Consider the following 23,486-nt stretch of genomic DNA (forward strand, 5'->3'; position numbering starts at 1 on the left):
GATGTCCGTGTACTGCCTGGAGCATGTTTACCCTGCACTACCCCCTGCTCCTCGCCGGAGAGCTGCCGAGGTGTCTGAGCACAGGTCTGCACAGCCACCGCCTCCAGCGTCTGCTGAGCTCAGCTGAGCCCAGGGGGCTCTGCACCACGCAGGACCAGGCTCTTTGTTCACAGCATTTGTGGCGCAGAAGCAGGATGATGCCGAACGCAGCAAATGGTTTTTCCTGACATGGGGGCCAAGCATGAAAGCATTCATCATCATTTGCCCAGTGCACGGCACACAGGGGATGTTGCCTGGGAGCTATACGTTGCAATGTATTTCCCCTAGCACTGCTGCCAACTCTGCCATGCTGCAGTGCTTCGGGAAAATAGCTAACCGTTCGTGATCAGACTGCACCGAGCTTCACATCTCTCACCACACGCAGAGGTACAGGCAGAACAAAAGCTGCAGCGGTGTTTCCAGCCCTCCGTTCCTCCCTCAAACAACAGACAACATGACAGGTAAGAGTGGGTTGTGAGACTTCAGAGGTCCAGTGACCAAGAACTGAGTTTCAAGTAAGGAAGCTTACTATATCACGGTTCTCCTCCTTTTTCTCATAATGCCTCTGAACAAGGTAGTGGTAGTTGAGCAGCCCAAATGATTTAGCTTAGTTTGGCTCATTTCCTTAAATCTGCAAGCAAGACATTTGCAATGCAGATCCAGAAGCGGACAGAGAGCAGACTCCCTCTGAAAAATATGGTGACAGATCAGAAGAGCTAAGAACTCGCTTAAATCTGAAGGTGATGATTTTTTTAAAAGAAGCTCCTAAAATCCTATTTTCTACACGCATTTCGGTGCAGGACAAGCCTGTGTAGGTCAGGTATTTTGCTTCAGAGTTAAAGATCACCTTCAAAGGAATAAATAAATAAATAACCAACCAACCAGGCAGCTCAGACCCAGCTGTATCGCTGTGCCATGCCTATCTTTACCAGTGAACCACAACATCTGCGCTTGTGAGGTCATGCTGGTTACAGCTTTAGACCCATTCCTCTAGCTTTGCCACTTTAGGAAATCATTTTTAAACCATCAAGTTTAAATGAACATTAGCTAGTGACTCGAGAGCACTAGCAGTAGTTTTAACAAGCCTTTTTTATATAATTGTAGCTAGCTAATACAGAGGCCTACAGCGAGCACAGCTATAACAGACTGAATACTCGTAGGCAGGCCAGCTCGCTACTTCATTTCCATTCTAGTCAGACTGCAGTCACGACTGCACTTGACCCAAGGGAGTGCTATCTAATAAACAGGTTGTGAAGTAGCTGGAAGAGGACAAGACAAACAGTCAGGGAACACAAGCAGGATACTGAGCCATAAAGTCCTGGAGTCGTTAGTTCTGATGGACACAAGGAACCAAAAACAGTTTTCCTTAGATTTTCATCACCGGCTGAAAGGTCACCAGAAGACCCAGTGCCAGGAAAAACAGCTATTTCATTTTTAGTATCTAATTCCCCAAGACACCTTGTAAGTTAACGAAGCCTATGCAAGAGGAACAGTGAAAGCAGCCCTTGAGGTAATACTAGACAATAAATCCTAGCAAGCAATAGGCAGGCTGACCAGAACTCTGTCCACACAGGATTAAGACAACCCTAACCACAGGATAGATGGTGCAGCAGCTAAACTGCATATGAAAGGATCCAGAGGCTTTCACCACTTAAGGAGAAAACAGTCTTCACCTGTGGGGAAAAAAAGGGCTGATGAATTCAGAGGGCTATAGGACAGTCCGAGGGGCTACTACGTGTACCAGTGACTAGCTATAAGGATACAAGCAGTGCTTCTCAGATCACCATTTTCTTTTACCTCCTCTTTTACTGTCCATGTGACATAACACATCTTTCAGAATAAAAAGCCGAAAGCAATGCTTGGTTTTACTCAAATCAGGATCCCACCCATCACAGCGTCAGACGGGCAGGTCAGGAGCCTTTATGTTGAACATCCTTGATGTAGTCCACCTTAATTCTGTCCTTCACTCAGCATGTTTTGAAGTTAAACTCCATAGCACCACCTTGTGATAAAAACCACCAAGTGCAAGGTGAGCACAGGCTAATAATCACCTTAGGACATATCTGCATAAACATGCTGATGAGAAAACTACCAATGTTAATTCAAGGTAGATTAATGCTCACTTTTTGCATTGGTTTCTAGGGGTAAATAATATTTTTATCTCTTTTGTCTTACAGTCCCTCCAGAAACAATAGAATTAAAGGATAGGACTGGATTGAATGGATGTTTCAACAAAAGACCTTCTACAAATAAAGCCTTCAAGAAGAGTCAACCCCAAACGACAGAATACTGAAATGGCTGCCTGCTTCCTAGGAAGCCAGCGCTATGTTCCATGTGTGAACCCGCAGCCAAGTGAGGAACTAATCTGGAAGCAGTGAGAGGGCAAGGCAGGAAAAGCAAACACCACAAACGCCGTATTTGGGCTGACTTTCCATCCATCGTCTCACTCACCGCTACAATAAACATAACGTGACTTTACACAAGCAGCCCTTTAAATTGCTGTACAAACATGGACAAGCCAAGAGCTGCGTTACATTCAATGCCAATTTATGTTTTGTCTCCTACTGAGGTTTATTTCCCTTTGTCCAGGCAGGAACAGAATTCTGTAGAAATTAAATAAGGCTCACCATTAGTCAAAACGGACCCCCATTTCCAGAATTCGTTTCTAGATTGCTTCTGAACACCTGAGCCTGAGAACAAGGCAAAGCTGTCAGATGATTTGCTCTAGTTACCATGTCTAGCTTGAACACAGAGCTGTATGTGTATCAGGAAATAAGTCTCATGTATGAGTTCTGACAGTCAAAGCAATGCATGAAAAAGGGCATTTTCCAGAAGTTATTCCTAAAAGTCCACCAAGGAAAAGCAGCAAGGTAACAGTAACATTGTAGACTTATAGCTTTAGTTATGTATTTCAAAATCAACATTACACTGGAAATTTTGGCAATATCTTATGGCGTGTAGCATAGAACAGCAAGAAAATTATGATTACTTGCCTTTCCCATCTGTTGCTGAAGCCTCCTGTAAATGTCTTATTGACCTGAAAATTTAAAAAAGTAGAATAGCTATAATTTTCACACTCCCTTTTCACTGCAGCCCTCTAGAGCTCTAACAGTTTTGTTAGCTCTCTATGGCCAGGCTATGCCCATATTTAACTGTGCCCTAGCATGTTTGGCACTGCATACATTTCACCCCCGTCTCAAGCAGTTAGTTCAAGTATCTGCACCTCCTTGTGATTAAGAAAGCTAAATTGCTAAAACCTGCTTCAGCCTACAGAAAGCTTTGAGGGATGGCGGGAGCAAAGTGAGAAACTGGGGCATTTTCCAGCTTAACGCTTTCCACTTGTACAAGTGAGCTGAGCTACTATTCAGAGTGCTGCCAAGCATTTGGCATCTTACTGCTCTTTTAAGCTCTTTTCATTTAAAGACTTGATTACAGCTTACATGGCGACATAGGCAACTTATGTAACAGAAGCTACCCTGCAGGAATGGAAATTCGAGGGCCAAGTCTTAGTCACCTTGCTCATATGACTCAGCCCACCAGCTGCAGTGAGGCTGTCCAGATGAAAAGGGGCAGGATTTTGTGTCCTAGGCTTCACTGGCAGTTTATGTTGGTACCATGACAATGTAGGAGCACTGGTTGCACACTATATAAACAGCTACAGGACAGTTCACACAAATGCATCTGTTCTAACAGTTCTGTTACGGAAAGCAAGTTTTGTACTAGCGTATCGCTACACAGCACGCAAATTCTGCACATTATGCAGCTGAAGCTGTGGCTGTAAAAGTTCCCTTTACATAGGAAATCAGAATCTCTCTCCAATGAAGGTTATTATTCCTGTAGTTTTATTTACCCAACCCGAATGCTCTCCACCCAAATGCTCTCAGTGGGGGAAGTGTCAAGTGGGCAGTGCAAATTTCTCGGAAGACATTTCCCTGCCTTGGCAGAAGGCCACTAAGACTGGGTTTGGTCCTTACAGAGGAAAACTGGGAAGCTGAAACCCACCCCAGTGAGCCAAGGTGAAGCTTACTCTCATCTACTGAGCACCGTGTATCCGTTTATACACACACATATGCATCATCAAACAGTTTTTTCCAAAACACTCAGTAGTTGCACACTATAGAGTGAGGACATGTTTATTAGACAGACACATTCCTTCTGCATTTCAGAAAAAACACTAAAGATACTGGAGAAAAACAAGAATATTGTGTTTACTAACCAAGGAGCCAGAAGCTCCTTCATATCCTCTTTTAAATCCAGCTGTTTATCCAATTAAGACTAAAATGAATTTAGAATATAAACGTTCTGACAAACTGGCAAGCAGCAACAATAGCATTTATCTGAATTATCTGTGTTTTGGTTGGGTTTTATATAACCAACATTTTTCCTTGCCAAGTAGAGTGGAAGGAAGGGCAGGGAAATGTTCCCTGTGGGATTATTTCTTCTAAACAGTCAAGTAAATATGCAGCTACTCTGGCTGAAAGAAGCTCTGATCTCAGACAGCACTATTGTTTTAGAATATAGTGGCCTACTTTCCAACCTCAGGCAGTAATGCAAAACCCTATTTTTCAACATAAGGGAATCAGCACTCTGCCAAGTTCCAAGCTTCAAAGGCACCTATAGCCTGTTGGCACTGTGCTGGCCATGCTTTTAAAATGCCCCCCACTTTAATTTATCCTTTTAATATATTTCCAAAGCAAGCATCCTCCACAACATTGGACTGAAGTGTTAAAGTTTAATTAAAGTGTTAAAGTGTTAAAGTTTAATTAACAGAAGACTTGACTCCACAAAGGACAGACATTTACTTCTTTGCTTTAGTAGCATCTTAACCTTTAGCAGCCCATAAGCATTAGCTGAGAAGCAGCCCAAGCCATCAGTGCTCAGAAACCATACATCACGCACAGTGACTCACCATACCACTGGAAATAGGATGGCACCACAACACAGCAGGTCTACCAGGAAGAGGATTTCTTTCCACAGCCCATATTCAGTTGTTCCCTCTTCGGTCGACTCTATGATAATGTATGCCACGTTTGCCAGCACCTACAGGACAAAAGGTGCTTAATGGCTTCAGAAGCTTTCCAAAGAGAGATTAGACGTGGGCTGCCAACCCGGTAAAAGCTGTCCCACAGTTGCAGAAAGAGGCTATTTGGTAACATCAATTATTCTTCTGCAGCTCTATGTCAAAAATAACACGTTCAGAAGCATCTTCACAGGATTCACAGAAATAACTGACTGGAATTAAGTTCTGCTGACATTCAGGATGTAGCCCTTTTTGCTACATAATATGCTGAACCTACTGTACCAGTAGAGATAAAAAAAAAATGAACAAAATTCCCTTTTATTATTTTTTTACAATACCAAAACAGGAGTCTGCATACACTTAGATAGCAAACAGTCTAATCACATTATCCTAAGTCAAGTCAATAATTCAAACTGGTCATTCACAGCATTTTGTACTCCATACCCAAGCTCTACAAGAACCTCAGACACTAAGTATATACTTCTGATTTTGCAGCTGGGCAACAGATTCCATCTTGGAAAGCAGAAAGACTATTCTATCTACAACAGCAAATAGAATTGCTCTCTTCCTTTATTCTTCAGCTGCTCGAGTAGGACATAAGCTCTGATTGCTTTGAACATACTGGGAAAATTTCCCTCAGACGCAATGGGCCTACAAGTTTCAGTTTTTCCCTCTCCTTAAACCCATTCAGCAAGCATTTCAGAAGTGACAGCTTTCACTTAATAACTCTGCTGAGTAATTTAGTACTGTTTTGCAGCCCAAGTTTTGTCCCAGCGTGCCTATACCTACATTACAGCTACTTGATGCTTACTGACACTATTCGATAACCATTATCTCATACTTGGTATGAGGAGAAAAATGAGGAAAATTATAGAAATAACTTCTGGCCCTTCCACAGCTTCCAAAACACTCTAAACTCAACTTATATTGTAACCAAGAGACTTATACAAGAAGTAACTGTGATATTCTGTGTAGCATTCACAGTCCGCTACAGTTTCCACAAGCTGCTCTCTCACAATACAGTAAGTATTGACACAGTTCAGTCCTCACCTGAAGCGGGATGACAATCATGAATATTTTTTTGTCTTTATCTGAAAGGATGTGTTTAATGAAAGCCCAGCCAGTTCCAATGAGAGCAATAGTGATGAACAGAAGAGCACCTTTCAGTCTGAAAGAGAAGCAGATAGGGCAAGGAGATTATTTTGTACTTCTGCCTGCGTCCTCTCTCCTACAGACAGTAAAGCCACAAACCCAAATAAATGCCTTGCTTTTTGTAAGTCTGGCAAATGCTTATCCTACAAGAGTGAAGCAGATGTATTTGCTTACAACTGTGCACCACACAGCAACATTACCCTTCATTCACAACTGTCAATATAAGCAATCTTTTCCTGGGGGAGTCATCCATTTACCATCATGAACAGGAGAAAACACTGGCAGCTGCACCCTCTTACTATTCACACCAAGAGCAAATTAGATACTTGAATATTACTATGAATAAAGAATAGCAAAGCATTTCTCCTTTTACTCCTTTACCCACAAAGTACCAATTCTCTGCAGCTGCCCTCTGCAAGTAGAGCTTTCCCCTTTACACAGGGCTGACTGTTGTCTTGTCACTCAGACAGTAGTACAAAAGGATCAGCAATTTCCCTGTTTTCTTTGGAGGAAGGGGGATGGCCACACCACAAATTCAGTTTCATTGTTTGAATCTACCAAATCGATCTTCTGATATACTTACAGGTGAGTGATGTAATAGACAACAGCCCAGCCTTCAATAGGAAATCCCTGAGAAGAAATGTAGTGATAGTCGATCTGGAAGCAGAAAATACAGTATGTTGCTTTATAATCCTCTCATCAGCACCCCACCCATGGCTATAAAATAGGTCTGCTCTCGCAGCCATTTCAAGTTTCATTCTCCATCAGCATGTACAAACTCATCCCTTCCACAATTTAGAGGATGCTTCCTCCCAACACATTCTAGTTTTGTTTATTACCAATCAGGTCATCTCCATTTGCTATATTTCCTAAGCATTAGTGAATCATTTTATACAATCTACATCCTTCCTACATAGCCTCTACACTTAATTACAGTTAAACAATTGCATATATAGCTTATTAATTCATTGCTCAAGTTCAGTTGCATTAGGGAACTAGAGGCTCCCTAGTTTTACTTTCATTTGGAAACAAGATTCAAACCAGTAGACTCCAAAATTTTTGTAGGTATTATCCTTGTATGACCTTGATGGCGGAGATCATGACTGGCACTAACATTGGAAGATTAAATGTTTGTCATTATCTTTGTTAATGATATCTTTCAGCGGAAAGGCAAAGTCAATACAATTCAACAGGGACATTATGTACTGAATGTGTTAAAGCTTGTAGTGTTAGGTCTGTCGTGGTATGCCATACTACGTCAGCTGAAGAAGCAGCCCTCAATTTTACAGACATCAATCAAGGCCAACCATTCATTAACATTTACTGTTAAGACATGTAGCTGGAGCTGTACCATTACTCGAGCTTCCAAGCCAGCCTCAGATGGCTGAAGCATTAGAATTCATGGAACTCATTCAAGCCTCCCATGTATGCTTGCTGCTTCCCCTTTTCAGGCCACGATCTCAATTGTATTTGAAGTCACAATTTGCTGATGAAAATTGAATCGCTTCCACCACACAGCTGTGGTTCAGTATCAACACTCCAATACGAAAGACATTTCTCTCCCCCTTCCCTTCTCTTTCCCACCCCCCTTGATGCAAATTCCTCTAACATCATGCCCTGAATTCCACATTTCTAATTCCCAACTGAACAGCTTAGCGAATAAGTTATACATACTGCATGGAAGACCAAGGACAGAGATTTTGTGAAAGGGAGGGCTGCCATTAGCCAGTGAATCTTAAAGACATCATTTCTGTGAAGAAAAAGAACTATCAGTTAAAGGCCAGCAGTAAAAAATCTGTTTCTGCAAGGATATTTTCTTTATCCTAAGTGTCAAAGTAACTCCCAGGAGGAGCTGACTGTTAGCGTAGAGGGACTCTTTTTAATGCTGCAGTCGGAACTTCTGCAGCATCCTGAATAACATTTTAACTACATGTTCTACTATTACTTTTTAATTAGTTAAAAACGGTAGTTCATAGTTATGATCTATACGTACCAGATGTATGTTAGAAAATTACTGAATACGATTCCAATGGTATCACAACTGCCACCCCACCCCTCAAAGTCACTAAACCACACCACCAAATGAACTTCAGATCACCAAATAATCAGATCACCAAGTGAACTTCAGACTACCAGATCATCAGACTACCAAATCATCACATCACCTACCGAACTTCAAATCAAGTCCGAGGGTCCAAGCTGCTCCTAGCTTCTGATGTTATGTTTTAACGAGTAAGAAGCACAGCCCATGGCGAGGAATTCCTACCACTTTGTCTATAATCGAAGTGTTTATGGCTCCCCTCTGCCATTCCCCATAAGAAAACGATTATTAAAGATTTCTTGTTATGTAGTGTTACTTTCAAATAGTATTCTCTGTTGTCCACTACAGGAATTCCCTGTGTAAGTTTTGCCACAATATATTAAAATACGCATACTCCACGCATAACCTCCTAACATAAGACTTGATAACTTTTGAACAATGGTCTCCTACAACAACACTGATTAACTGTTGCATCTAGAAGCAGTATTAGGTACAAAGCATTGAGCAAGATTCAGAATTTTAAGTGATTAAATCTGAATTGGGTATAATAAGAGGAGGAAGAAAATTAAACAAGGTAGGTCCGTACTTGTCACTGATGCAGCATCAGTTTGCTTACCTGCGTTTACGAAGTACGTGGATCCACACAGTCCCAGACAGGAAAAAGAAGAGTGCCATGGAAATGTAAAGTTTTGGCAGTGGAATCTCACCCGCTGAGAGGTAGCTTTCAGGATTCTTTTCCGTAATTTCTATCTGAATATTAAAGGTGTGTTATGCGTACAATTGAAAACAGATTTGGCTAAAGCACTGTGAACTTTAACTGTTAACTCAAACAGATACACTCATCTAAAATTAGCCTTTCTGAAGTAGTAATTTATGAAACAAAAAAAATATAATCAGCTCTTCATCCTCAAGCATCTCAAGATATTTTTCAATATTTTTCAAATTGCACCTGTAATTTCCCTGAAAAGCAGAAAAGGACAGGCATTCCCTTCTGGTGCTTCAGTTATGCAACGTAATTCAGAAAGAAAGTAATTTTCCCAAAGAACAGTTGCTCTATACACCAAATTTCACATTTGATTCAGTAACAGTATCTACACAACCTTGTGTGAACAAGCAGGGTTTTAGCACAGTCCTGATCTCAGGTGAGCAGAGAGTCACACCTAGCTGCAAGAACTCTTAGGTTTACTACAGCAGATTTCTTCACGTGTCAAGAGAAAAGAAGTACTCTGCTGCAAGGCTATTACCTTGTGACTGAAAAAACAGCAGCTTTAACATCTTATTTACATCCCAAAAAGGCTTGCTGATGTGTGCTAGGACTTCCTTAAAATAATGTACCAAGACTAATTTGCAGCAGTGAAAATATTGTGCATCTCTGGATACAACTATGTAGGCTAGTTATCCAGGTTTTCTTCTCTTTCCAACTTCTTCAGGGGCTCAAAGCAACAAATTGCAATTAAAAGACTTGGCCTTCTAAACATACAACATTAGAAGGAGATTTAAAGCAGCTTAGTCCAAGTGAAATTAGGGCTACTAAGGTCTATCACCTACACGTTCCTTTGCTGTAGCATTAGCACAGCCACGTTAACGAGCAGTTCAGGGGCCTGACCCGAGAGTTACCTTAGTCAATGAGAGGATTCATTACAAAATAGGTTATATTAAATTCATTACAGCAGCATGGAAGGCAGTATAAGCACAAGAAAGGGAAAAAATGGAAAGCCCACACTGTTCTAATAATCTCTGGCTCAAGACCACATAGAATTGAACCCTTGAATGATAAAAGAGATAGGATATGTGCTATGAAATATTACCCTTAAGGGTGTTCACCTAACACTGTAAAAATGCATCCTGATTTAGGCCATTAAAAGCAAAAAACAATGAATTCACAAATACCAACAATTCAGATTGCATCAACAGCCTTAATATCTGTAACTGTTTAGAGAAAAAAAAATGTGATTTTTGAGAGTAACAAAACACGAACAGCTGTTTTAGCTCTCATCTCATTGCAGCATCTAGTCACAACTGTGTACACTGAACCAATCCCACATGCAGTCTTCGGATTTCCAAACATTTCTCTAAAAGTAGTATTTTAATTCTTCTTACTGTAGTTGCTGCCTTCAGAAACGCCACTACAAAGATTAAACGCACAGCTCTGAATCACTTCCCACCCCAGACACACACTCACATACCGCATGTGCTTGGTATACAAGCTAGACTAAAACACACAGCTTTCAATTCTAAGTGAATGAGTTAATTATACTTTAGAAGCTATACTCACATCAAGACTAAATAGCTGCTGATTATTGTTAGGCTGCCCCTTTTCACCAACGCATTTATGGAAATACAGGCTGTAGAGACCTTCTTGGTTATCAGAGCTGATGTTAAAAAAAAACTGAAAACAAAGAATAGGAAAGTCAGCATTGTTCTCATTCACAACAGGGTTGCATTGTTAAGAAGCCATCTCTACTGGGGCCAGAAAAGTCATTTTGGTTCAGTTGGTTCTTTTCTGCCAACATACTGTTCTGAGGATACCTGCGTATCTGCACGTTTCAACAGTATTCCAGATACAGAATCACTATTGCTGTGCACTCTGGAAACCCAGGACATTTGGACATCAGTGTTTAAGTCAGTTCAACACAAAAAATAACAGGAAGTATCCTCTATTTAACATGGTGAAGCACAGAATTTTGATCATGCTTGCCCTAATGCATAAGAAGCTGTTCTGCTCCCACCACAACCACACGAATTTTCACAGCTATGCAAATTTGCTCTGTTTCACATTACGATCTAAAATACACTTGTTTTATAGTAACCAACAATGACAAATGAATCAGTGTACCGAAACAAAGCATTAATCTGGTTTCATGCAGAGCAGCTGTCCCTTAAGTGAATCATCAGACAGGTCACAGCTATTTGTTGTTAGAAATCTGCATGCACTAGCCAAATCCCAGTAAATGCTAAGGCTTTAACAGACCAAATACTTGGATATGCCAAGGCTCACTGACTATCGTATTTAGTTGAACTGCAAAGAGTTTAAAATCAGTCCCCACACTTTATGAATGATGAGCTTTCTGGCATTTATTTCAAGAAGAGTCCATCTCAAACTTACAAAGCTACTGAAGAGGCTCTGTACCAAGGGAACAGGCACTACAATAAGGAGCAGCAGACTTTTCACGAAGTAGTACGTCAAAGGAACCGTCTGTACACATTAAGACTAGACAATGGCAGAAGCCCTACCTGAAACGAGAAAGTTCCTCCGTCGTTGCGAACACGATGCTCTTGTTCTATTATGCTCTGGGAAAAGGAAAATAGACACAAATTTCTAGGCAGGTACCTACTACATCTGGTTACATCATCCAGACAATCAGAACTGCCTCCTGTACATTTACAGTGGAAGCTGAGAGCAACAGAATGCTCCTTTCAACTTTCTGGCCATACTTATATTGTAATGTTTTGCTATTTTTTTTCTGAATGAGAACAGCAGATTCTTACCTGAGAGGTTGTTGTACTTCGTTCGGACTTCTTATCTAGAGATAAAAGTATTAATGGTACGTTTAGAGTGTTTGCATTTAGACAGCCTCATAAACTACCACCTTTTACACATTGCCAATACCTTACTCAAATATTCCTACACTCACCTGCGTGGCAGTTTCCACGATGATCATCAGAGATTCTTCCCCAACCCCTCCTTACTTTCCCAGGACTCTTCCCTCCACTACCATTCATTCTGGATGCATCCTTAAATGTTAAGGCAGGCTTCCCTACTCCTACACCTTCCCCAAAACCCTGCCCAAACTTTCCACCCCCTCCAGCTACAGGGATGCAGGAGGCAGATAGCATATACTGGATTCAGGCTACAGCTTTGTTTCATACACTCTACAACTACATGACTTTAATGTTACCACTGATTAGCCTCAATGTACACATTAGGCCTGACAAACGTAGAAAAAACCTAACTTGTTTGGGGGAAGGAAAAGATTCTCAGCTCCTTACTAGGCAAGGTCACAATTTAAAAAAAAAGCGACCTGCCAAGTAAAGATCTGTTCTGAACTGGAGAAATTTAAACTGGCAGGAGACTTCCACAGAGCAGCATGTGAAGTTCACTGTTTCACTCCACTCGCTTCAACAGACCCTCTATGAAGCTTTCCAGACATACAGTCCTTCCATCCTACCAGAAAGTAAAAGTTTAAGACTTAAGCTTTGCTTTTGGCTTCCATGTGTCAGCACACTGTCAATGTTCACACAACACTACTGCAAGAAAAGCAAAGCTAGAGCTGTCAGACAAATTATCTTCAGTGCCATCCAGCTTTAGCTCTTGACTTATTAAAACAGCTGTGCAAAATAAAGACAGCATACTCCATTTTCACCTATATCAAAGATCGTGAACACGACACAACAAGACAGACTCCAACTACTTCAGATCAGACTGCTGCATTTAGGAACTCTTCCGGGAAGAGATAACATGAACTGTTTAGAGCTAATTCCGTAAGGGCAGAGATTGTCAAGTTGTTTCATATGGTCTGGAAGCCAGACAAAGACGTATCCCTGCAAGAAAGATTACCGGTATAGCTGCCTTTCCATCCCCGTAACTCCTAAGTGACAGACTAAATTTTAACCTCTCAGATAAGGAAGGTCATCATCTCATAAAAATAAGGTCTGGAAAGGACATTTGGACGTTTCTAATCCAGCTTTTGAATCAAAGCAGCCCTACTGTCAGTAATGGACCACACTGGACACAAGTGTTTAAAATCTTTAAATACAGCGGTTCTACAAATGACATTTATAATCTGCTGCAATACTGTAATACCCACCTAGGAAAGTGGGTATTGGCCTACCCCAACATTCAGAGTCACCCAAGACTTGATAATGGGAGCAACAGCCACAAGTTGCACTATGTGCCAATACATTGTGTGCCACTACTGAAAATACCTTCTAACCCCCCCTCAGTTTGAAGTAGGTGGCTATCAAATTCCCCTTTAGGCTTCTTTTTGCCAGATAAAAGACAATCAGATACTGTCAAATTCTAGCACAAGGGGATCCTGGAATGTGACCACAACACACTGCTGGATGCACATCAACCAGAAACTAGCAGTGACAGCACACATAGGTCAGGTTGAGCAGACTTACCTTTGCTGTCTGTATTTTGTTCAGTCTCCTCCAGACTTTTACCGGAAACAGCATTTTGTTCTGACGTTTTTGTTGGCTTGGTAATCGTGGCAGTAGCATTTTCCTCAGACACGAATGAAATTTTAGGTAACAGAGAAGAAGCTTCTGCAGAGAACCGTACTTTCATGCTAAATAAAATTTTTATACAAAAGAAAAGCCAATCAACATTCTTAAAGAGGCTTTCATAGTCTACACATGACCAGTAAAAGACAATCACCTTATTAAAATACAAGAAAAACCTACACCAAAAAAACAAATCACATCCCCTCACCCCTTCAACATACAAAAAGAATTCTTGAACCACTTTATACCTCAAAATTTCTTTCACTCCCAATTTTCACGTAACCCACTGAGAATACAGCTACACGCACTGCAGCTTTCCAAGCCCTTCAAGAAGTATCAAATGTTACATTGGCTTCAACTATCAAAGTAACCTAAGAATGCAAAGTACACTATTTACTCACACTTCATTTGTGAAGTCCAGAAGTAAGATTACAATAGACACATCTTGCTCTGGTTTCTTTCTCAGAATACAGTAATCCAATTCTTCATCCTGGAAAGGAAAGCAAAAACATTTTTGAAGCATCCTCCTGTTTATAAGAACTGGGTATGTTCTCCCCCATGTAGAGGCTACTATTTTTAGGCCAGCATCCACATCTCTTACCAGGTAAGTGGAGAACCCATCGTTCCTTGTTCGATCCAAACTGAACCCCACCTATGAGACAATTAAGAAGAATCTGTCAAATTACAACAGCTCAGCCCCCCAGGATGGGAAGCCAAGCCACCATGGAATGAGTCAAAAATACTGCTCTCAAATTAAGCTATGTTTAAGGCAGAATTTTTCGCATTACCTATTTAGACAGAAAATCATTCAAATATAATAGACTTGCTGCTTCATCCATACCTACTAAGAATTCAATATATACTGACTCGAACTCCAAGGAGAGTGCCTTCTGGCACTGATCCCTTTCAACTTGTTACAGTACTTTTCCAGATACTTTTGCTGAGGAAAAGATTTAATACTTTTCGTAATAAAGTAGAAGTATGCAGTAAAGTCAGAACACATCTGTTTTCTACCCAGGTATTTCAATATCTCTACTGAAATCACTAATATAATGTACTATGTACCATGTACTGTGAAAGTTCTCTAAAAACCTGGATATGGCCACTGTACTGAGGATCTACTGACAATATGATTACGAGGCGTATTCGAATGTAACAGGACAACAATATGAAAAGTCTCACTTCAGAGGACTGTTTAGGAAACCCCTGTTCAATAGAGAATCGATACATACACACAGTATGTACTTTAGGATGTATGGGAATGGCACAAAGCTGCGCTGTGGGATGTTCAGACTGGACATCAGAAAAACTTCCTTTGCCATGAGGATGGTCAAACACTAGAACAGGCTTCCTAGAGAGGTGGTTGATGCCCCATGCCTGTCAATGCTCAAAGGGCGTTTGGATAATGCCCTTAACAATATGCTTTAACTTTTGATTTGCCCTGAAATGGTCAGGCAGTTGGACCTCGTGGTCTTTGTAGGTCCCTTCCTACTGAGCTATTCTGTACATAAAATACATACATGGACACACACAGGTTCAGCAGAGGAGGTGATGAGTTAAAATTTGACCTTAAAGCAGAATGGATAGCACTTGAGGCTAAGTCCATAATGTATGTATCCTCACAGGTTGCTCGCAATGGGGAGCAAAGCAAAGAGCACCACCAGTTACAGTCTGACACTTCACACAAGTTCAAACATCCAGTGCAGGGGCAACTTGACACAAAGCTTAACGCAGTGATTGGACTCAAAGTGACTTACCTCTGAGCCCTTATCAGCACTCATGGGTGGCTTCAACGAAAGGTTGCTGACATTGACTTTCATGAAACCATCCTTGAAGAAGCCAAAGGTATTCAGGTGCACTTTCTGCCTCACATCATCCTACGAGAAAGAAAAGATAAGTTTACAAACCCCATAAACAGGTCCTGGTTTTGGCTGGGTTAAACCACAACATGCAGCCACCTGCCCGAGCAATTACAGAGGAAGTAGGGTGACCGAGATTGACACTTAAGTATTCATGCAAAACATCTGTCTGATCACACCAAGAGCAAATCTCTTCGGGATACCTTCAGATACAACCAATCAACTCTTCCAACAACTTAGACTTGAACTTTAAACAAATGTGTCATTGCTAATTATTTGACTCTACTCCTGCGAACGTTGCAGGAAAAAAGTCTGGAGGAAATTAAATTGCTGGCATCACCGATTAAACAAAATATTGCTACCAAAAAAGAGAAGACTGGAGATGAATGAAGAAAACTCTTGTTTGAACCCTAGCCACTGTCATTGCAACAGACTGAAGAGGAATTAGTTGACTGTAACACTCTTACCTAACTGAGAGCTGGGTTTGGGCCATGTGTTTAGCAAGTATCACACCACGTTATCGTCCTATCAGATCTTCTGTGTTAGGCAGGATCACCACTTGGCAGTCAAACACCTAACACACTGGAAAGCTATCTGCACGGTGCAGATGAGAAAATTTCTTATGTAGCCTCGTTCTTCCAGCTGATTTTTAGTAAGGTCCTGGTAAAACTCGAGGCCTTGAGTCTTACAAGTAGGGTAAGCACTGAATATAGATAGGTGGGGTCCAACAGAACTCCTAGGGTTAGTTTTTCTAACAGAAGTCCCAATCTCTAATCCCCTCCTCTGCCCACAGACTTACTTGCAGAATAATTTGCCTCCTCTCAGACTGGCAAGGAAACTAGAAATTCATACCTGCTCATGCCTTGCTCAGCTGATAAAAGTTCAAGTACACTTGGCTTTTTCTTTTTTCTTTTTTTTTTTTTTTTTCGGAGATCATGAAGCACCTAACCTGAGAATCAGTAAAAATCACACGCAGCTGCCACATCAGACAAGGCAAGGTCACCTTCCTGGTACTTTGCATTCAGAAATCAATAAGTAGGTATAGAATCACAGAATGGGTTGGGTTGGAAGGGACCTTAAAGATCATCCAATTCCAACCCCCTACCATGGGCAGGGACACCTCCACCAGATCAGGTTGCTCAAAGCCCCATCCAGCCCAGTACATAACTGGACCCTCAGTCCTACGGGATCATAAACTGGAAGAAAAATAAGAACAGAGCAACAAAAATTAAAAAGCAAATTTAAAACCTAGTTTAAAGCACTTTTACAAGTGATCACTAAAAATAAGTTATTTCCTCCTCCTGCTACCTCTAGAAAAAGAAAATCAGATTTCAGAATACTTGAAGCAGAGAAGTCAACTGCTAAAGGCAATCAGACTCTTCTGGACAAGGCAGTGGAAGACTGAGCTGCAAATTGCACAAGTGAAATTAAGTTGTCTCTTTCCCTTGATCACCAGTGTTAGTTCTGATATCTGCATAAAACATTCCTTACACAAATGTCACTGTAAGAGCAGGACACAAAGCCTGGCACAGCTAACCTGTAATCCAGCTGTACTAAGAGATCACCCTAATGGAATCAAGCTAACCTGACAAATAACCAGATGGTTCCCTTAATGCTCAGAAGAGGGAAAAAAAAAGTTAGTGACACAGCTTACAGCAGATGCTTTGTTTAACCGAGTATTAAAGCAGTGCCATCTTTGCATTCTAGGCACTTACATGCTTGAAACAAGAGTCCACCTGGGTCATTTAACAATGCTTTCCGTGTAATTTCTCAGTCAGAATAGAGGATTAATACCAGCTTTTTAGATATATACACCTGGTGTGGTATTAACCGCTTCTGGACAGAATCATGTGGGCGGCAATGAGAGAAATAAAGCGTCATCCAGCCGCAAGGCGCTTCGTATGTTGTAAATACAAACGGAGACACGGACGTCATTCAGAACTCCTGCAAACACTATGCAATTTCAGTTCACTTTAATCATTTGCTTCATTGGCTCCCCAATGTGCTTCCCATGAACAAACAGTACATAACACACACTTTCCTCCCTGGTTTTATATCAGCTTTGGGTGCTTAGAGTTTACGGATTTAGTTCACAAATCCTTCAGCTTTACACGATCCTGACAAGCAACAGCACGCTCCCCAAGAGCATCTATTGCTCCGTGTATCAACAGCCTAAAGACGCTGGCTAACTAACAGTTGTCTCACCTCTCACGACAGGTTTAACGGGTTGGAAATATCTGGCTTTTACTTATACCCACTCAACTTCAGAAATATTTGATTGTGTGTTTAGAACAAAGGTGTGAACCAGGACAAATGAATACTTAAGCATCAGAGCTGTTAGCATGCACGTGATTTAAATTTATATAGGATGCCTTCAACATTTAAACATGCCCCTTCAAGAGGGGATGATCTGGGCCTTATTACTAACAGGTTACAGTTGTACCAACAGATTAAGTTGTTGGCTGCTTTCCATAAAAATGTTCCCTGCTTCTCTCACTCCTCTAGGATAAAAACCGATCCTGCACCATTTGAGTACAACTGAAGGGAAGTGGCATCCAAGATCCTACAGAATGGGTAAAGAAATTTTCTTTAACATTTTACCGCAAATCTAATCGGGATGATGCTATCAGTATGAATCGCTTTGAAAGGTCTTTTCAACTTGTGCAACTGAAATCCCAGACTTACCAACATAAAAAGGCCAGAGGGATTTACGGACAGACACAACCACTGAAAACTAACATCTTCCAAATAAAAAATTAACATGACATCACAATCCTAAAAGTGTCATAAAACAGGAGGGGTTCTACTTCCCTTTTGGAAGCCAGTAAATTACAAAGCAATCTCACTTTAATAAAGTAACACCACAAACTGCTACACAGCATCGTCAGTTGGATGGTTCCTCTTGAGAAATCACTGGAAACCTCTAATTTCAGCTACTCGTCAGCATTAAACTTAACTGTGTACCTGACAAAGGTCTCATCTAGACAAACTTCCTCATTCTCTGAAGCAGTTGGTATTATGGTATTCAAATGTTAAGACCAAAAAACCCCAAACCCACAGCACATGTCCCGCTTACCATGTTTTTGGTAAACAGAAACATGCTAATTACCACCCACTTTTGGAAACCTCTGAAAATGGTTTCCATCGGTTTTCTTATGCTTGAACTTTTCAAAGTGTTTCTTTGTTTGTTTGTTTTTTTAGGATACCACGTTGTTTTAAAGAAGGTGATAAGTGCTAGCAAGGAAGAGTCTTCATTTGATGAGGTTATTCTAACAGCAACGGTCAAACAAATCCATTTTCTACCTCAGAAAAAATACTTGAATTTGTATGTTTCTATAAAAAGTTCTTTTTATAGCAGCAAGACGCGCTGATTGCGACTCGTTTTTCTGACATCAGAAGAAGTTTCACTTCCGGACATTAATTACAAAGACAGAAGAAGGAGGCTTTTCCAACGTAAGCAACAACAGCTGGTTTGCGGAGGCCTCGTATCCAGCACTCGCTCAGAGCCACGGCCTTCAGCTTGGCACAGCATCAAAGCACACACTGCCACCAGCAAGGAGCCAACGGCAGCAACACCAGAAGGGAGGTTTCATTGTGAAGGGGCAGTGTTGTTGGAAGCTGGTGTTTACATAAACGCTGTAAAGCCGCAGACGAAGAGGCTGCACTCTAACAATAAAGCTCCTGTTTATACAGGTGTGTGAAGGCACGAAAGGGCGCCTGCTTCCCTCAGTGCTTGGCAGCTCAGCAACGCAACTCATGCAGAATACCTACAAAACTGGAGCTATGCGCCGCTTTGATCATAAGAAGGGAGCAAACAGTTCGGCAGTTCAGAAATGCCCCAACAGGATCCGGGAACTGTGGTGTTTGCTGCTGAACACACTTGCTTGAAGCCAGCCCAAAAGTTTACTACATAAGGGAAAAAAGTATTGCCCCGGGAGAAACTTCCAGCACTCAAGCGTTGGTCAAAATTTTTTCGAAACAATAAAGTAACCAGCAAAAGTTCCCTAATTTGTTTCTGAGAAAGGTTAGCTTTTCCTGGGGCAGAACAATGTTCACTCAGTGGCACATCACACAGCTGTATGGACTGGAAAACCCCCTACGGAGGAGTGAGGAACGCATCCCCACGTCCCAATGGCTGAAGGGGAACTCCTGCAAGGCCTTGGCACTCTCCCTACACTGCTCCGGCAGTGCAGATCCCGCTCCTTCAGCACTTTATTGACTCCTTTGGGTGTTTTTATTGGCGAAACACGATATCGTTAGCCTTGCTGTGCAGAACTGGGACTGAACAACCCCGAGCCCCGCGGCGCGAAGCCCCCGGACACGCGGAGCCCCCTCAGCCCCACCACAGCCCCCGGCTCCCGGCGGCACGAGGGGCAGCACCGGCCCTCAGGGGACGAGGCGGGGCCGGGGCCGGCACCGGGACCAGGCCCGGGGGCTCCCTCCCAGCCCCCAGCCCCATCCCGCTCCCCTCAGGCGGCCCGGGCCTTACCCTGAGGGTGAGGTGATGGACGCGGGCAGCCGCCGGGCCCGCGCACAGCAGCGCCAGCCCCAGCCCCAGCCCGAGCGCGGCCCAGCCCGGCGCGGGCACGGCGCCGCGGGCCGCCATCTTCAGGCCAGCGTCAGCATCCTCCTCCGCGCCGCTTCCGGGGTCAGCGGGCGGGGCGCGAGGCACCGGCAGACACGCCCACTCCCCGCCAAAGCCACGCCCCCTGCCACCACGGCCACGCCCCCCTGGGCGCGATGGCCACGCCCCCCCCCCCGTCTGTCAGGGCCCGGCCCCGGCCCCTCGGCCCGGCCGCTCCCCCTCCCGCATTTCGCCCCTCAGAGGTGCCCCGCCCGGGTTCGGCTCCTCGCCGGGGGCCCTGCGGGGTGGTGTGGGCGGCACGCAGCGCGAACGGCTGAGAAAACGGGTTCATAAAAAAGACGCGTTAGAGTGCTGACTGGATATCTCGACGAAACAACCATAAAGTAAAGCAAAAGGCTTTCAGCTTTCATGCAGGGATGGCTTTGAAGCTTCTGAACTATTTGAAAGCTGTTCAGAACCATAGTTTCACTTGAAAATAAAATTTCACACAGGCGGGGCCTGGCTTTGGTGCCTTCCCTTACTCAGCAAAGCACAAGCAGCGTAACACAACATAAATGTCTCTTGCTCAGAGTAACACAACGTAAATAGGGGTGATTTAAGTGGCTAACCCACTGCTAAAACCCTTTTTGAAAGGCTACGCGATATATCTACATTATGGAAGCCATCAATGTAAATAAACATAACTTTTCAATGTTCTGCTACCTCATAACTCAAATGTTTTCATTTTCCCTTTTAATGTATGAGGCAAGAGCTGCACAACACCCTTCATCCAGAGCCAGGTAAACAACTGGGCTGGCACAGGTGAGTAGCGAAGTGAGGGTGAATAGGTAGAGAAAAATCCCGACCTTTACAACAGCTACGTTGCGTACGTAGTATGTCACATCCTCGGTCAGACATGATTCAGGTCTTACTGTACAGGTTATTTCTTACAGTTTCGTTTCCCCTATTTTCTTGGATACTCTTAGGTAATAAAATAAACACAGAAACCTCGACATCAGCCAAGGAAACCTGGACCGATACCAGAAAACACCTGGAAGCATGAAAACCGCACACACCCTGTGTTTTTCAAGGATTTTTTCTGTGGGTAGTAACCGGGGCGTGCCGCTAGATGTCCTTTCAGCACCAGGCCTTGGCGCGCACGGCCTTGTAGGAAGCCTACGTGACCACGGTCAGAGAATTTATTTTGAAAAGATGGTTCTGGTCCAGATATTTTCTCGGAATATTTTAATAGCGTAATCATAATTTCTGTGCGCAGACCACCCTGGGAAACCCAGAGACAACAGGCTCATGAGAAATGGTTGCTTGTAAGCACTGTTGCAGCAGAGACTTTATGCCTCGCTCTGCCAAGTGTCAGCCACACCGACTTCTTCAGTAGCCAAATAGCATGAGGCTTCCCCCTCTGATTCTGGAGACTGGTTCAGCTGATGAGCCTCTTCTAGTCTGAAGGTGCTTCCTAATGACAAGCAGGGATTTTTATGCCACAGACTGGAAGTGATCTGAAGACTGATTTGTTTTCCTTGTAACTCTCTACCAGCTATTGGAATATTTTAGTGACTAAGTTGCAACTAACAGACTAAGTGAACTGCACGTTGGAATTTGTGATGTTTACTTTCTTCGCCTAGGCACTTTTAAAGGAATATATATGTTATAAGATTCTATACTTAAATTTTCATCCCTGTCAATATACCCTTGTCATAAAATGAATGGGATAGATCAGTTGCAAGGGACCTACAAAGATAGAATCCAGCTACCTGACCGCTTCAGGGCTAGCCAAAAGTTAAAACATTACCAAGGGCATTATCCAAGCATCTCTTGAAGGTAAGGGCATATCATGGAGCAGCAAGGACTCACTATTCCCTCAAGACCACAGAGGGCAACAATGCAGCCAACAGGGCAGGAGCCTCACCATGCTGGGTGCAGTCCCTCAGTTCCCAAGCAAGACAAGCCCATGGAGAGCAGCTGAGAGCCCAGGTCATCAAGCAAGTTTGTAGCAATGAGGCATGGATAAAACTGAATTGAGATGTTAGCCTATAGCTCAGATGCTGAATTAAGAAGTTAGTATTTCAGGTGATGGTGAAGGTCAGACAGTCTACCAATACCTGGATAAGTTTGTAGTGATCAGGCAGGTCTGAGATCAATACTTCAGGGGAGTCAGATGTCCACATCAATATGGTCTATAGCCAAGCACACACACAGCTATAGTTGAACATAAAATAAGTACCCCTAAAACCCAGCTCAAACAGAAGGCAATGCCTCAGGCTAAAGCTTAAATAGGGCTCCTGCCTCTATGGGTGGAGGGTGTGAGGTGGAGGCCACAGGTGAGGATGACCATTAAGGTTTATCAGGCATTAATCAGGTGCTAATCAGGCCCCTCCGGGCCCTGATAGGACATGTAAAGAGAACCAAGGTCCCCTGCTGTGTGTCTGAATGAGGTGGATAATGTTGCAACAGCAGAAAGGAAACAGCTGTAATGCCGGTGGCCTTAGGGAAAGGTGTGTCCTCTTCCTTTCCGGGTGCTGTTTTGGTCCTAGTGGATGAGAGGTTATAAGTAACATCTACGTTACTTGTCTTAGATGTGGATGATACGGGCAGAATTATAAAAAAAAAAAAAAAGGGAAGCAGCTGCAGGGGTGATGACTCCAAGGGGGAAAGGTGGGTCCTCTTCCTCTTTCTTATATCCTGGAAGCTGGAAATGCTCATACATTGCAAGCTATGATTTTTTCTTGCTTTGCATGATTAAACCCAGGGAGCAGGGATTTAAATTGGACTACAGTTTAGGGATTTGTTTTACATTGCTTGGCTGCTAAATGATTTAGAAGGTATTTAATCTAGCTACTTTTGATTAGGGTTAGAGTCTCTCACATAAAGTTCTGTTTTAGAAAGGGAATTGCTTCTGCTTAGGATCCAGTTCAGAGACTATGCTAAATCATAACAGGAGGGGTAAACACAAAATTTACAGGAATAGGCCTGTATCTAGACAACAGCTCTGAATAGAGCATTCCCACTGCAGGTGAGAGGAAAGCCCCCACTAGCTTCTGTACTGTTCTGATTTGGATTGTGTAAATCAGAAATGAAGAGAGAGAATCCATTTTCTAAGTGTTATTTTGAACTACACTTTTGAGCCTGGGACCTGCTGAGCCTTCCAGCATCATGCTGTAACATAAAGGGCTCGTAATGCTTCCATCATTGTTAATTACATTAGCAATTAGGGACCAATCATGCTGCAGGCCCTGCTGTTTTGGGCACTGTACAAATGAAAGTAATAATGTAAGTGTCAGTCCCTGTCTTGGAGAGTTTCAGACTAAATAATAAAGACAGGGGAGAGTCTCCTTCCAGAAATATCTGGAATTCATTTCATTTAGGTTTTGTCTTGAGCTTCTGTCCACACATTTTAATAAATTTTCATACATTTTGGTATTGTTGATTCTAATGTTCCATCATAAATAAAAACTTGCATTTCTGGCCTGTATCTTTCTATAACCAGTTAAGCATTTTTTATCTTCTTTCAGCATGGACAGGTTTCCCTGCCCGTGCTGGTGTAACAGGTTTGCCTTGTTCCCCTCC

General features: G+C 42.6%; 1 protein-coding gene and 1 long non-coding RNA gene across 8 annotated transcripts in view; one reads left to right on the top strand and one right to left on the bottom strand.

Moving 5' to 3' along the window:
- The window catches only part of GPR107 (G protein-coupled receptor 107), a 40,326-nt gene extending 18,224 nt beyond the window's left edge, over positions 1-22,102 (bottom strand). Inside the window, exons 1-16 of one of the 5 annotated variants that reach the window (XM_066980792.1) lie at positions 19,827-19,938; positions 19,109-19,243; positions 15,236-15,355; positions 14,080-14,130; positions 13,880-13,968; positions 13,377-13,543; positions 11,742-11,776; positions 11,487-11,543; positions 10,528-10,641; positions 8,869-9,002; positions 7,886-7,961; positions 6,795-6,868; positions 6,110-6,227; positions 4,949-5,079; positions 3,033-3,076; positions 2,667-2,729 (exon numbers count right to left, since the gene is read on the bottom strand). In XM_066980792.1, the coding sequence (XP_066836893.1) occupies positions 2,667-2,729; positions 3,033-3,076; positions 4,949-5,079; positions 6,110-6,227; positions 6,795-6,868; positions 7,886-7,961; positions 8,869-9,002; positions 10,528-10,641; positions 11,487-11,543; positions 11,742-11,776; positions 13,377-13,543; positions 13,880-13,968; positions 14,080-14,130; positions 15,236-15,355; positions 19,109-19,138 (1,303 nt within the window). In that variant the 5' untranslated portion in view covers positions 19,139-19,243; positions 19,827-19,938. Of the gene's footprint in view, positions 1-2,666; positions 2,730-3,032; positions 3,077-4,948; positions 5,080-6,109; positions 6,228-6,794; positions 6,869-7,885; positions 7,962-8,868; positions 9,003-10,527; positions 10,642-11,486; positions 11,544-11,741; positions 11,777-13,376; positions 13,544-13,879; positions 13,969-14,079; positions 14,131-15,235; positions 15,356-18,022; positions 18,044-19,108; positions 19,244-19,826; positions 19,985-22,021 lie in introns of those variants that run through there. The other 4 variants (XM_066980791.1, XM_048054741.2, XM_013198691.3 and 1 more) reach the window with 4 other exon arrangements.
- LOC125181085 (uncharacterized) lies at positions 18,283-18,831 on the top strand. 3 transcript variants are annotated; one of them, XR_007160114.2, is made up of 3 exons: positions 18,283-18,423; positions 18,539-18,600; positions 18,693-18,831. It is a non-coding gene; the product is annotated as an uncharacterized lncRNA (long non-coding RNA). The 3 variants fall into 3 exon arrangements; XR_007160115.2 differs by having other exon boundaries at positions 18,696-18,831; XR_007160113.2 differs by having other exon boundaries at positions 18,681-18,810.
- Positions 22,103-23,486: the final 1,384 nt, after the last annotated feature.

Source organism: Anser cygnoides, chromosome 20 (genome assembly GCF_040182565.1).
Source record: "Anser cygnoides isolate HZ-2024a breed goose chromosome 20, Taihu_goose_T2T_genome, whole genome shotgun sequence".
Taxonomy (NCBI): domain Eukaryota; kingdom Metazoa; phylum Chordata; class Aves; order Anseriformes; family Anatidae; genus Anser; species Anser cygnoides.